This window comes from Triturus cristatus, chromosome 1_1 (genome assembly GCF_964204655.1).
Source record: "Triturus cristatus chromosome 1_1, aTriCri1.1, whole genome shotgun sequence".
In the NCBI taxonomy this organism is placed as follows: domain Eukaryota; kingdom Metazoa; phylum Chordata; class Amphibia; order Caudata; family Salamandridae; genus Triturus; species Triturus cristatus.
The window spans coordinates 23794278-23809009 of record NC_140579.1 but is presented as its reverse complement, the minus strand read 5'-3'; the positions used below and the strand labels follow the sequence as shown (position 1 = coordinate 23809009).

General features: G+C 46.3%; 1 protein-coding gene across 1 annotated transcript in view; it reads right to left on the bottom strand.

Moving 5' to 3' along the window:
• The window catches only part of LOC146869199 (proteasome activator complex subunit 1-like), a 120994-nt gene that overhangs the window by 35140 nt on the left and 71122 nt on the right, over positions 1 to 14732 (bottom strand). The window contains exon 7 of the mRNA XM_085643135.1: positions 1570 to 1638. Coding sequence (XP_085499261.1) covers positions 1570 to 1638 — 69 coding nt within the window. The remainder of the gene's footprint in view (positions 1 to 1569; positions 1639 to 14732) is intronic.

Sequence of the window (14732 nt, the reverse complement as noted above, 5' to 3'; positions counted from 1 at the left end):
AATGAGGTCTTTATTTAGGGTACCGAAGGTGTGGAGTTGCTGGGGACCTGGAGGTATTCTGGCTCAGGTAGGAGCTGGAGGAAAAGATGGACTCTGGGCTAGGTGATGGTGGAGCGTACGTCCTGAGGCCTAGCCTCTTTGTCTTCCTTGTCAAGGTAGGCTGTTCCCACGTCAGGGGTGTCGTCAGAAGCCTGCCTCTGCATCGTGTGATGTGCCCTTTGATATTGAAGCGTCTTCTTCTAATAGAATGTTAGGGAGGCCTGACATATCCTGTCATTGTGGTGGAGAGACAGACAAACGTTACAGACCTGATGATGGTCAGTCCAGGAGAACTTTGCATGACACTGAGGAAAGTTCTGAAAAGGAATCTGTTCCATCACCCTGTGTACATTCTCTGCCGAAAAAGACTTTAAATGTCATCAAGGACAAGGGCTCATAAGGGTAGAGGCTCTAGGTGCACGTAGTTGATGCGGATCAGTCTCTGGAAAATAACGGATGGAAAATAAGGCAACAATGGTTTTTCAGATATCGGAGTTGAGGAATATTCTGGCTGGGTGTTACCATTACCTATTATTTACATTCAGTGTGTTATTCAGTTCCATGTTCTGGAACATGGGTTGAGGTTCTGGCAGCAAGAGTCAGTTGTTCCTGGTCATTGGCTACTCTTTAGAATAAAATATATTTTTACTTACCTTATTGCCTCTTGAGGACTTATCCAACACTGGGCTCATACGGGAGCAAGGAAATGCATGGAACTCCGAGCCCCAGCCAGAGACGTCCAAACCTGAGGGCAGGAAAAAACAATCTGGCATGGTTTCAGTGCCCATGCACATTGTTAGCTGAGGAAGGAGCCACTATATACCTTGTGACTCAATAGACTTCTTCGAAGAAAAACAACTTGCAAGTGTTCGAGTTAAACACTAGAGGGCATGAGTAGCTACAGATGCTATGAACACTAAAGTTATCTCTCAGGTCACACGCCTTACAGGCTTAGGCCTTGGATCGCCGGGTTTTCCCCAGCTGACATGGAAGTCACAAGCTGAAACATTGGACCGCTAGGCCAGTCCTTAAGCTGCTCAATACTCAAAGGCTAAAGTGACATAATTATCCATCAAGATTAACAAAATGTACAGCCTTTGGTATTTAACAGCATGGCAATCCCGTCAAGATATAAACATTGCAGTTTCAGGCCTCATGTGGCACAGCTACTCTCTGACGATGCAGATCTCTGTATCAGACTGTAGAACTGTCCCCTCAGGAACATGCTGATCTCAGAGTATGAGGCTTTGAGATACAGAGACATCCCTCTGGGCACACAAACCGTAAACACCCAGGATTCAAACAAAAAACATCTTGGAAGCTCTAGCCTAAGACAGCTGAACTATCTCCCAAAGTATACAGATTACAGTGGTACACGCAACCGGCCTCAGCCAGCAGAGCAAATCTTTCGTCACACACATCTCAGAGCACAAGATCTCGGATAGCAGGCTATCCATCCTTCCAGTGAAAAAAGATCCTACCAGGTCAGACATAATTCTCATTCTCTTTCGCAACATAATGGTTACTCACCTGGACAGCAACACCAAAGTTATCCCCATCCTCAATTTTTGGGATCTGTAGCTGCACCCACATACAGACCTGGAGAAAATTGAAAGGATGGAGTGATAGATAGATAGATATTGAGCTTTATTCGATATGTAAATACAATATCAAAAAAGTACACGAGTAAAAATCCTTAACACAGCTAAAATTACATGCAGTTAATAACATAAGTAAAATCACAAAAGTTAAAAAGATAGGTACAGCTAAGCAACAAAATGTAAAACAAGTTAGGGTTGCATTGATGACCTCAGCCTCATCGTCGTTTTCAGGTAAGATGACATAGCTGCCAGGACTAAAGGGGTTTCCAGGGATTTTAATTTGCAGTATGCCAGTTTGCATGTGCGTATACCCCAAGATCTCAGCAGTGGTTTTAAAAAAGTAGTCCTTGGCAGATGATAAAATCTGCAGAAAAGGATGCAATGGATATCGGATTGGGGCGAGAGGCCATCGCAGGGGCATTTTTGTGAAAAAGAGGATGCAGGAGGGTGTTGAGATCGCATGGGACTGGAGAATTTACAGTAACATTGCCCCCGCCACCATTAGACTGCAGTGCCCTCCCTCAATAGAGACCACTTCAATTCCCTGTGGAACCCAATGGGCTCCATCATCACTCTTGACTAGAAGTGCTCTCCGCACATGGACTTGGAGGTACTAGATTCGGTTCTGACAACCCTTTGAGTTCAGGGTCGTTCTCCCTCCATTAACCTATGAGAAAATTCTCACAACAGTCAATCCTTCAGACCCGGTGAGAAATTGGGTTCAAGACTCTTTGAGGTTTGAAAAACATCCCACACCCCCATTACACCACAGGACTGTAGTGAGGCCTCAGTGCAGCTACTAGGACACAGGGTGCTTTCAGCACGCCACTGAGACGCAGGCTCCAGTGTCATTCTGAGGTTTTGAGGTTCCTCACCTCCTTTCACGCCCTGAGAATTCCCTTAAGGTTGTGAGGCAATCTCCATCCTTTTGCAACACCAACGGAGCAGCTTCAGACACAGACTTAGTCTGAACGGCTCAGCCCGTCATGGTTACTCAAGCTTATTGTAAATGACATAGGTCCCACTCACAGGTAGGCCTGTGAATTCTTATCATTGTGCAAGCCCTATTTTGGGCAGGGGTAAGATCCAGCAGTATAAACCTGCCCAAATATACCAGGGGAAAAATGCTAACTAATTCCCATATATGCGGCATTTGATACATAATTTCATTACAAGACCCGATGCTAACATTATGCATAATGTCCTTTATTATGTCACTCCTCAGCAGCCCCTTTAACCCCTTCAGCGCTGCGCGGATTCCCCCGCGGTGCTGAAGGGTTCGAGCGCGGGCGGGGCCATGACGGAACGGTTCCGTCATGAGCACAGCTCAACCGATGCTCATGACGGAATCGTTCCGTCATGAGCATGGAAGGGGTTAAAGAATACTAACACAACAATCCAGAATTGGAACAATGAAGAAACATCAAAAGTTTCTAGTATGGAACGTTCTGCCTCTTTTAAATGCTGCTCCTGATGAGATAAGTAACCTTAGGTTCAGTTCATTTTGTATGGTCAGTTTAAATTAAGATGTGTGTGAGTTAAATGTAGATTGCTTGTAATTTTCAGAAGCAGAGCGTAATGTGTATGAGTGTGTTCTGACTATAAATGGTATTTGTGTTTCCTAAAAAATATGATCTATGTTTAGGAAAGTTTATACATTTAAAAATAGCTAATACTTCAGTTTAGAATGATTTTGGATTGTTAATGTTGAAAAAGTATTCAAGAAACCTGCAGTTTTTAAGGCCTCGTACGAGGTTTCAGGGCAGCGGTATCAGAGCGTTGTATGCTCGCGCTGCCCTCCTGTGAGTCTGTGGTTGTGCACGCTCGCTTTATCACGTGCACATTAGGAGGCAGCGTTAACAAAGTAAATTGCTTGTGCTGCCAAATTCGGTTGATTTGTTGGGTTGACAGTACTCGCATCATTTGACGCGAGCGTATTGAAAGATTTGGAACGGCTACTCATGATCTCGCGAGATCACGGTAGCCATTTTGGATTGGGTTGTATTACATTAAGGTGAATGCTAAACAACAAAGCAATGCGAAGACCGGTAGACATTTTGTTTTACCGATCGCTTTGGTTTTTCATGTGGAGAGTTGGTTGTGGAGAGTTTTCAGGTGAGTTTTAGGTAAAAGCAATTTTAAGAGATAAAATGAATTCAGAGGAGAGTGTTGTTCAGACACAGATTGTGGAAGGTAGAGTTAGTGAGGATTGCCTTAGAAGTATGATTCAGAATGAGGTAAAGTCTTCCATGAGGGAAGTGGTGGAGATTGTTTTGGATAGCAAAAGAAAAGGAAATAGGCCAGAGGATGATTTTTGGTCTTGCTCTGACAAAGATGTATATAAAGGAGGAAAGAGACAAAGGAATTCAAAGCACTTGGACAAAGGTAGAAAGTATGTATTTAACTCCATCACAAAGTGTGGTGTCCTTGGCAGCACAAAGGGAAAAGTGAAATTGGATTTGGATGCGAAGGAGGAATTAGAATGCTAGTTAAACATCTTGGATGCTTGGAATGGAAGAGCAATTTTTTGTTGCGTTACGGATTTTGCCTTGGGGACGGATGCAAGTGGTTCCAGTTGGGGAGCTCGGTTGGGAGGAATGGAGACAGGCGGTGTTTGGACGGATTTGGAAAGTAAAATGCACATAAATTGCCAAGAATTATCAGCAGGTTTGTTCGCGTTGAGGTGTTTCAGGAAGAAAATTCAGGGTCGTACAGTATTGTTGAAGATGGACAATGTTTCTGCTGTTTGTTACATAAACAGGTTGGGAGGTTGCAGATCAAAGGATCTTTCGGATATTGCAAAAGAATGTACCTTCCAGGGAATCAAGGAATTTGAATGTAGTGGCAGATTGGAATTCAAGATATGCGAAAAACTTCAGCGACTGGATGCTGAATCAAGTCTATTTTGCAAAGATATAAGAGAAGTTGGGTCCATTAGAGGTGGATATATTTGCGACAAGACAGACATTTCAGAAGGTGAGTTATTACAGTTGGTTGCCAGATCCGGGAGCGGAAGCAGTGGATGCGTTTCAGCAGAGTTGGACAGTGGTGAGGGGGTATGCTTTCCCCCCTTTTGCAATGATTCAGACGGTTATTCTGAAGGTGAGGAAGGAGAGAGGTCAGTTGGTCCTAGTGACTCCCTTTAGGGTTTCCCAGGCGTGGTTTCCAGGTGTGTTGGAATTAGCATGCGAGGTACCCCTATTGGTTCTGGCATCGGAAGGTTTGCTAACAAACAGGTTGGTAGAACAGCAGCCTCTTGTTTTAGAGGGGGTGTTGAACCTTCTTGTTTGGAAGGTGTCAGACGTTTTGGAGCATTCAGAGGTCTTTTACAGGGAGCTGCAGAGATACTCGAGGAGTCTTGGGCCCCAGGTACAAGGAGAAGGTATAAGGGGATTTGGAAGTTTTGGACTTGTTGGTGCTTGGAAAAGAATTTGGATCCCGTGGAGGCACCTGTGCTAGAAGTAGTTATTTTTTGGTGTAGAATTTATTTTGAGAAGGGTTTCAGTTATAGGACTAATAATTGTTATAGGTCTGCAATTTCAGCAGATCTTTCAGTAGTAAGTCGGTAGGTAGTAACATTTTAGTTTGTAGGGTTTTTAAAAGTATGCGGATTAGGAGGCCTCCGAGAGGTGAGTATGAGGTTTTATGGGATGTGAACTTGGTTTTAAAGCTTTTTATTAATTGGCCTTCAAACAAGTATTTATCGAATAAGAATATTTCAGAAAAGTTAGCGACTTTGTTGTGTTTGCTTTTCTGTAAGAGGGTTTCGGATGTCAAGTGTTTGGAGGAAAGTAATAGAGTGTTCGGACCTGATGGTGTTTTCTTTGAGATAAGAAAGAGAACTAAGACCATAACAAGTTCAATTTTTTTATCCTAGGTTTGAGGATTGTAAAAACATTTGCGTGGTTGAGTGTTTAAAAGAGTATGAGTGCAGGATGCAGGAGAAGAGAGGTCATGGTGTGCGTTAGTTATTGATTTCCTTTGTCAAACCATTTGGAGCGGTAAGAACATCAACGATTTCAAGATGGGTGAAATTTGCAATGAAGGAAGCTGAAGTGGATGTGGAGAAGTTTAAAGCGCATTCTGTAAGAGGTGCTATGGCAAGTAAAGCTTGTTGGTCTGGTGTAAGTTTGGAAAGGATTTTGAAGGCAGCTAATTGGTCTAACGTGGGAACTTTTGCAAGTAACTACTTCAGACCAATCGAGCATATGTCAGAAGTTGTGTTGAAGGGCTTTCAACATGCATAATGTTAGCCTCCGATCTTGTAATGAAATGGCGATTCTCAGATTAACATGACAAGAGAATCAGGATTTCATTAAAGACACGGAGGCTAACATTATCCCGCCCACCACTCCCTAGGGGTTATTTGGTGGATTAATATTGGTTAAAAAAATAAAAAAAATAATATATATATATATATATATATATATATATATATATATATATATATATATATATATATATATATATATATAATCTACTGGCGGTCGCCAGTAGATAGTTAAAGTTAGGACCATGTTTCCATAGGAAATCTGAAAATTCAATTTTGAATAACTTTGGCGCCGGTTGACGAATCCTCGCAAAATTTTCAAAACTAATGGGGCGCTTCGTTCAGCTCCTACCCTGAAAGTCTCGGGGTGATTAGTCAAGCGGGGGCCGAGAAAAAAGGGGGTCCCAAAATGCGTTTTCCCCATGCATTTTCCCATAGGACCTTTAGTCGAAGGTACAGCCCGAACGGCTGAACAGAATTACTTGAAATTTGGCAGAGAGGTAGTCCTCAGGTCAAGGAAGTGCCTTTTGCATATATGGAGTCAATCTGTTCAGTATTTCCTGAGACAATTGCAGTTAAAAGCACATACATATCTATAGGCGCGCACGGTGCGCGCACCCTAACGTGCGCGAGCGTAATTCTGATTGGTGATTACATGTCAGTCAACATTCAAATCGGTCGAAATAAGGAAGTGTCGGCCGCCATTTTGTTTGTTGTGGGTGCGAGAGTGAAAAAGAGACGTGGCAAACGTGAAAAGGGGGCAGGGTAGAGAGTTCCTGACCGCCTAGCCTTTGTCAGGGGGTCCCTAAAGGACCCCGAAGGGTGAAAAAACATTTTAGTTTTTTTTTTTTTAAATCGCGGGGTGCGCGCACGGTGAAAAACCATTAAAAAAAAAGAATTAGCATTTAAAAAACCGTACAAATTCACTTAAAAAACCATAGGTTTCAGGAATTAGCATTTAAAAAACCTTGCAAATTCACTTAAAAAACCATAGGTTTCACACATGTTATAGTTAGGTGGACATATCACTCGTAAAAAACCAATGAAATTCCACCGTTATAGTTAGTTCAGATAACTATAACTCGCGTGACGGCCACTCTATCACAAGGATGATGTCATCAGTGATGTCATGAGTGATGCCACTGACCATGTCATGGGTGATGCCACTGACCATGTCATGAGTGATGAAATATGTGACGTCATGAGCACTGGATTGCGGGCGCGCGAGTTATAGTTATCTGAACTAACTATAACGGTGGAATTTCATTGGTTTTTTACGAGTGAAATGTCCACCTAACTATAACGTGTGAAACCTATGGTTTTTTAAGTGAATATATATATATTTAGTGTCTTTTTTGAAGTTTAAGGTTTGAAGTTTATGAAGTTTTAGTGTATTAAGTTAAAGTGAGGTTTTGTACTGTCTTGGTTTAAAGGTTAAAAGTTTTATGATTTTAATAATGTTCTTTGTTTCATGCACAAGCGTAATGACAGGATTCGTGGATAAGTAAGATGGAGAAGAAGACGTGTTATATTCACAGTTTTGCATTTAAAGAGGCAGAACGTTCCATACTAGAGACTTTTGATGATTCTTTATTGTTCCAATTCTGGATTGTTGTGTTAGCGTTCTTTAAAGGGGCTGCCGAGGAGTGGCATAATAAAGGAGATTATGCATAATGTTAGCCTCAGTGTCTTTAATGAAATGCTGATTCTCTTGTCATGTTAATCTGAGACTCGCCATTCTCCACTTTTCTTGAATACACACTTAACATGAGGGTATTGGAATTTATTGGGTACAGAAAATGCCCCACCCTATTCCATATCACTTGTAATAAGGCTGTACTTTTAAAAAATGTCTTTATTGGGTTTTGAATAGGAAAAAAACCCATTATATTGCAGCAGTAGGAAATATTGCAGTTACAGTGCTAGGAAACTCCGCATTTCCTCGGAACCTGCACTTGTTATTCAAGAATTCAGTATAATTCGGCCTGTAAATCTGTCTCTGCTGCATCAGCAGGCAGCCCGTCCCACCTGCACTAAACGTTGTTCCTTTGTCCCCATGCCACCACACATAGTGAAAGAAAAGTGTGCATTCCAACACGTCTTCAGCAAGGGTATAACATTTTAGGAAAGAACAAATTACTCAGTGAGAGTCAACTTGGCTACAGATCTCTGTAACAAAGGCCGTAATATCTTAATTCCCAGAGTGGGCACAGTGGGCACAGGAAGGGCAGCGGCCTCTTGTGGATCCCAAGGGAGGTAGGGTGCCTCTCATCGTTTACACACACGGTCACACGTCCACCCTGTCTGTTTGTCTCATCCTGAGGGAAACAAGACAGGAAGCCAACTACAACCTCCTGCCATAGCTCCATGATTGGTTTTCTGCGCAGACCGCTGGACTCTTCCGCACTGCAGCCCCTTCTGTTGCAGCCCATGTTCCCACCACCGTCCACCATCTACAGTGGGGCGGGCCATGTGGTGATGTTCAGTCGCGTGATATATCACTAGGCACTATTCCCAAAGGCAGATCTAGACACCTGTTGCCCGCTTTGATCTCTGACCGCATTTTACACAAACAAAGCAGGCATATCTCTGCTATACAAAGTTGCCTTCGACCAAGGGAGTGCTCCAGGTCTGTCGCTACCTGTGCCCAAAAGACTGAGCATTCTCATACCATACCATATGTAAAAAGCGCGCATCTGCCGGAAGGCAGCACCGGTCAGTGGCCTGGAACATAACGTTTAGTCTATGTGGTGTTAGATTTGTACAATGCAGGTAGTTGAATTGGGTACATTTAAACCTTGTGTTGCATGTTAAAGTATATGAGTGCTCTAGAATTTGGTCCCATTCCTGCCCCACAAAGGCCCTACCAAGCAGGTTCTCCCAGTGATCCCTTAGAGATGGTAAGTCATCTACCCCCATGGTCAGTGCTATTTTATACAGCCAGGAGACCAGTTGACTTCCTCAGTCAAAGGTCAGCAAAGTCTGCAGGAACTCCTGAACAGCGGGTTCGGGTTCAGGGTACCTTACAACCGCCATACCGCAGAAACCAGTGCGCCATAGGTCAGAAATGGAGCGCCCATGGGGCTGCCCCTCCAGCTCTTCCAGACTTTGAAAGGCGCTGTCAGAGGAACAGTCGCCAAGAGACACCACACCGACCGCAGTCCATTCCTCCAATCCTCAGGCTGTAGAGTATTCTCATCTAGCCTCAAACCCCACCCGCAGTATAACCGGCGCACAGAGTGGAGCCAATTCCACTCGTTGACATGCCCACCTACAGCACCTAAGCGCCATATGCAGAGGTCGGGCCCAGTGCTAGAGGTTTCCCACTGTGTACAAGCTCTCTAAGAGCTGTCCCACACAGCACAGAGCGGGGAGGACCACAAAAAGCCACCAGAGGAACCAGGGTGGGCATGCTGGGACTACAACAAGTGCAAAAAGAACAATTGATGGACAGAATGCAGAACAATGTCATACATTTACCCCAGTACAGAGATCTGGGCCTAAATCCATCGTTTTTTTGCTCACCATGCCAGTCCAGTTTGGACCCAGCCTTATGTAAATCAGTCTTGACCCTGCGCACAATGGGAACAGTCCAGTCCGAACCGCCAGGCCAGATCCTCCCTGGACTGGAAACAAGCATCCTAGGACCGGTTTCGGGCGTTCAGCCTCATCAGCCAGGATAGCTTGACTCCAGTGGCATGGAGAGCACGGGACCCACGTCTGGGCATACCCGTCCCACTCGGGGTGACAAATGCAAAAACAACAATTGATGGACAGAATAAAGGACAATGTCATACATTCACCCCAGTACAGAGATCTGGGCCTTAATCAATCGTTTTTTTGCTCTCCATGCCATTCCAGTTTGGACCCAGCCATATGCAAATTAGTCTTGACCCTGCGCACAATGGGAACAGTCCAGCCCGAACTGCCAGACCAGGTCCTCCCTGGACTGGAAACAAGCATCCTAGGACCGGTTTCGGGCGTTCAGCCCTCATCAGCCAGGATAGCTTGGGCCTTTGCACGAGGGAGCTGAGCAAGTTTTGCCACAAATGCTCGAAATGTGCAGGCATGCACTCATTGGTTGCCTGCTTCAGCGCAGGGGAACACCGCTCTGTCCCAGGTGGTCGGTCAGGTCAGGGGCAGCAGTGCGGGCGGGAAAAGGGGCACTGGGACCTGGCGGGAAGGGCTTATACTACCATTAAACTGGATAGACTCACATTCTGGCTTTCCCGGTGTGGAAATTTAGCGTGCAAACTGAACATTATCTGCGCCATCTTGCCTCTCCCCAGCGCCACGCATAGCAAATGCACGGCCGCCATTTTAGGCACCCCACTCTCTCTCCCCGCTCACTCTCGATCGCCAGCGCTTTCCCCCGGCGCTGCGAGCATCCCCCGCGCGCCGGCCACCCCCGCTCTCTCATACAGGCCATAAACCCTCTCCTTCTGCGCGACCCTGCTACGGAACCACTTCCGACCGACAACCCATACATGGTCATGCCTCTCCTTTGATAACCCCCTTCCTCTGCGCCCCATTGTCTGAACTGGTCCCAGGCCATCACCTAGCCCTGCGGATGCAGTTTATTGCCCCTACTGTAAGGGAAACACCCCACATCAAAGGGATTACAGTAGAATCAAAGCCCCTACCCCCTGAGACCCGGCCGGTTGCACACACCTCCGGGAATTAGCGGAATTCCCTGCTGCGCGATAGCCATCTCCCACTGCGGGTAGGGTGGGAACCTCTACTGTAACCATGTGTGGGATCGGATCTGAGCCGGGGCTTCAGGGGATATTTCCCCGCACATCAAGGGAATCTCAAGAATGTACTATGTATAATAAAGCAATAAACCAGTGTATAAGAGACCAGGTCTCAGAGATGCAGTTAGAGCACCTCGTGACGATACCTTGCTGTCTGATCTGATGTGTTCTGCTCCGACGGAATAAAACCTTGTTTCCTGCCTTCCAGTCTCCGGCGCCTGCCTCTTTTATTGGTAAATTATCGAGTGGTATGAGAGGCGATTACCGCCGGGCAAATACTTGAAAGGATACCGACTGAAACTGCCGCTACCATTTAACAATTGGCGTCCCAAACGTGGGGCCCATCAGCGACACGTGGATCCAGTGGGAGAGGTCCCGACGACAGAGTGAACGACTGCAACGATCGGGAGAGCTCCTGCCCAATAGACCCTCGTCTGGCAGCCGATCATCCGAACTTCACTGGTTCCGAGCAGACCTCTCTCGAGTGATCTACGGTCCTGACTGGGAACCATCAGGAGTGCCGCGGCAAATACGGAGAGTAGAGGACGATCGGGCGCTGGAGGCGGAAGACGAGAAACTGTCCACGCGGTCCGGGTAAGGTCGTGATACACGACAAATTGAGAAATAATTGATTGATTGTTTGAAGCTTTGGAAATTCTAGTATTGCTCATTGATTGTTCTTTTTTGAGATATTCGCTGTCTACAAACGGGGAGGAGTAGAAATACTCTCTCTCTCTCCCTTTGCAGATAGTGAAGGGTAGGTAACGCAGACTTTTGTCCCCGTTGAAACCCGTCGTGCCTATCTTTATCTCCCCATTGATTGATTGTCCGAACATTGATTGTTTTGAAGAATAGTGCTTTTTGAGATATTCTCTGTTTGCAAACAACGTAGAATAGGAATATTCTGTCTAGTCTTTGCAAATAGTGAAGGGTAGGTAACGCAGACTTTTGTCCCCGTTGAAACCCGTCGTGCCTATCTTTATCTCCCCATTGATTGATTGATTGATTGTCCGAACACTAGTTGTTCGATATTGGTTCTTTGGAGGTATTCTCTGCTTGCAAATAACGAAGAATAGAGATATTCTGTCTAGTCTTTGCAAGCAGTGAAAAGATAGGTAGTGCTGACTTTTGTCCCCGTTGAAACCCGTCATGCCTATCTTCTCCCCACTGATTGGTAGTTGGTTCTGCCCGGACCGCTTATTAGAGGTGAACCATCCGGCTCCACTGGAGGGCACCCCTAATAAGGACATGTTCACTAAATATGGACTAGTCGCCGTAGCTTATACCAAGCTATGGCATAAATATACAAAGAAGGACCCCGAGAGTCAGTGGCCACTGATGGGATCCTTCGACGACCATAAGATAGAAGCGCTAGAAATAGCTCTGCGTAGCAATAAGACGACGCCTACTATGCTTGACAGTATCGGCATGTGGCGCAAAGAAGCAACGCAACGGAAAAAGAGGGAAGAAGTAAAAGCAGAAAAGGAATTACGAAAGGCAGCTCACCTTGCCGCTAGAAAGTTAGAAGAGGACATAAAGGAGAGAAGGGAAACTAAACTAAGACAGGAACCCGAAACCTCAGGCCAGTACGCTGTTAGGACCCCTTCTTTGCTCTACCCTGAGTTGTCCTCCAAGCAGCGAACGAATGACGAGTTACTGTTAGGTCCTCCGATCATTTACATGCCCCCTCCGTATGCACCCTCCCAATCAATAGTACAACACCCACAACCCCCGAACACGAGCGAAAGCAGTACAAGGGCCTCGGCCCTCACGGCCTCCGCGCCGGCTGAGCCTCTTGTGCCGAACCCAACGTCAACCACAACGCCAGTCGACCATGAGATAGGAAAGAAAGAGTCCACCAGAATGAATCGACTAACTAAGGATGAACGAGCAGGAATTGACAAGATAGTAGGGACGCTGGTGGAACGAAAAGAAAGTGAGGAGTATATAACAGACGTGTATAACTCGTATGCCGACAGCCGCAGACGACACTTCGTCGTACGGCTCTGTTATCACGCCCTGAATGCATATGAGGATAGGTACCACGATAAAGGTCCCGAAGGCTTAGCGGCCCTATATAGGAAGGTAGACATTGGGGAAGAAAGAGAGGGCGATGTAACGAACCTCTTCACTCGTACACTCGAGGTCTACCGACACCTTAAAGAACATGGACAGACCACCAAAACAGAAACCCCCATAGCAATTAATCTCCAGGGAGGAAGGGCCGATGCCATGATGCCCATTAAAGAAGCTGCCCCCTACTGGGTCCCCCCACGGGGTCAGGGAACACACGACGACATCAACAACCCAGATGCGAAGGGAAGGGTTGTATATAACTGGGTCTATCAGCCGTGGGACCGGCAAGATATTTTGACTTTTAGAAAGACTCTACCCGACTTAAGAAAGAACCCGACTGCCTTCTACACGGAATTGGGTACAGCCTTAGGCTCAACGATAATGACGTTAGCAGATATCGACTTGTTCTTTGGGCTATGTCTGCCGGCTGATGTGTGGAAACAAATCCGGAAAGTTGACCACGCTGAGCCGTTCGGATATACCTGGGTACAACTCGATACCATAGATAAACAGCGAGAGCCAGGACAGAAACCCCCGAAAGCCATCTTAGAGCTCCCAGACAAGATTGTACAAAGGCTGAAGACTCTAATCCCAGAAAGAAAGGTAGACTGGTCGATAGTGACGGCTTGCCGTCAGAAACCCCAGGAAGATGTGTCTGAATACTTCTCCCGATTCGAGACTGTGTTTTCCGATTACAGTGGCCAAGACATGACCACCGCAACCGGACACCACCTCTTTGTCCAGAATTATGTAAAGGGTCTGTCACAGGAAGTTTCCCAGAAGCTACAGACCAGCGAGAGTAGTTGGGCAGCCTCCAAACCCACAGCGATTCTCCAGATGGCCCAATACTACGAAAATCAGAAAAACGAGAACGATAGGGCATCAGAGAAGAAGAAAAAGGAACTGAAGGAGAGAGTAATGATAGCACAGTTGCAAGGGGTGACCATAGGAAGGGAACCCCCGAAAGAGAATTACCAACCAACCGCCCCTAGAAAGCTACCCCCTAGAGACCATACACCTGCACCCTACAACGGACGGAGAGACTTGGATGGGAATCAATGCGCGTTCTGTAGAGGGTTCGGACACTGGAAATCCCAGTGCCCGGTCCTTCTGGAAATGAACAAGAATAGGGACCCCAGAGACACAACATATGACCCCAGAAACAGAGGACAGGGACGAGGGCACACGAACAACACCATCAACGACAGGCCAGGCAGACCAAACACCTTTGATCGCCCCCGACAAAACCAGTATCAGCAGTCCGACTACGAAAGCACCCATGACTTCGCATAGGACCGCCAGGGACAAGGGAGGGATCCAGTCGAACTCCGTGTTGACCAGCAAGGTCCTTACGTTACCGCTAAGGTCTTGGGCACAAAATCTCCATTCCTGGTAGATACTGGGGCGACACGTAGTGCGTTATCTAAACGACTGATTCCTAGGGCACCCTTGTCTGGCTCACACGTAACCTCAATAGGCTTTGACGGAACGCCCTCCACTAACCCCTTATCAACACCAATCTCCTTTGACTTAGAAGATAACACCACTGACACGACCTTTCTGCTCTCCTCCAACACCCCCGATGCTATTATGGGACTTGATTTGCTAAAGCATTTTCGAGCCACCATCAGATGCTCCCCAGACGGAGTTCGAGTCATCCTACACGATAACCCAGATCTGTCCAGACCCTGTCACACACGGCGTATGCTCTCTATAACCGATGCTGATATGTCCCTACTCGACACATTACCTTCACATCTATGGGCTAAAACCGACTCAGATGTAGGGCGCATGGTGATCGACCCGGTACACATAACCGTCCGACCGGACGCAGTGCTCCCGAAGCTTCCACAGTATCGGATATCACCCGAAGGCGAGAAGGCATTGGTGGAAATCATCGAGTCCCTGGTCGAGGCAGGAGTGGTGGAAGAAGTAGTCAGTAATGTTTGCAACAGCCCTATCCTACCCATTGTAAAGAAGCAAGGCGAGGGG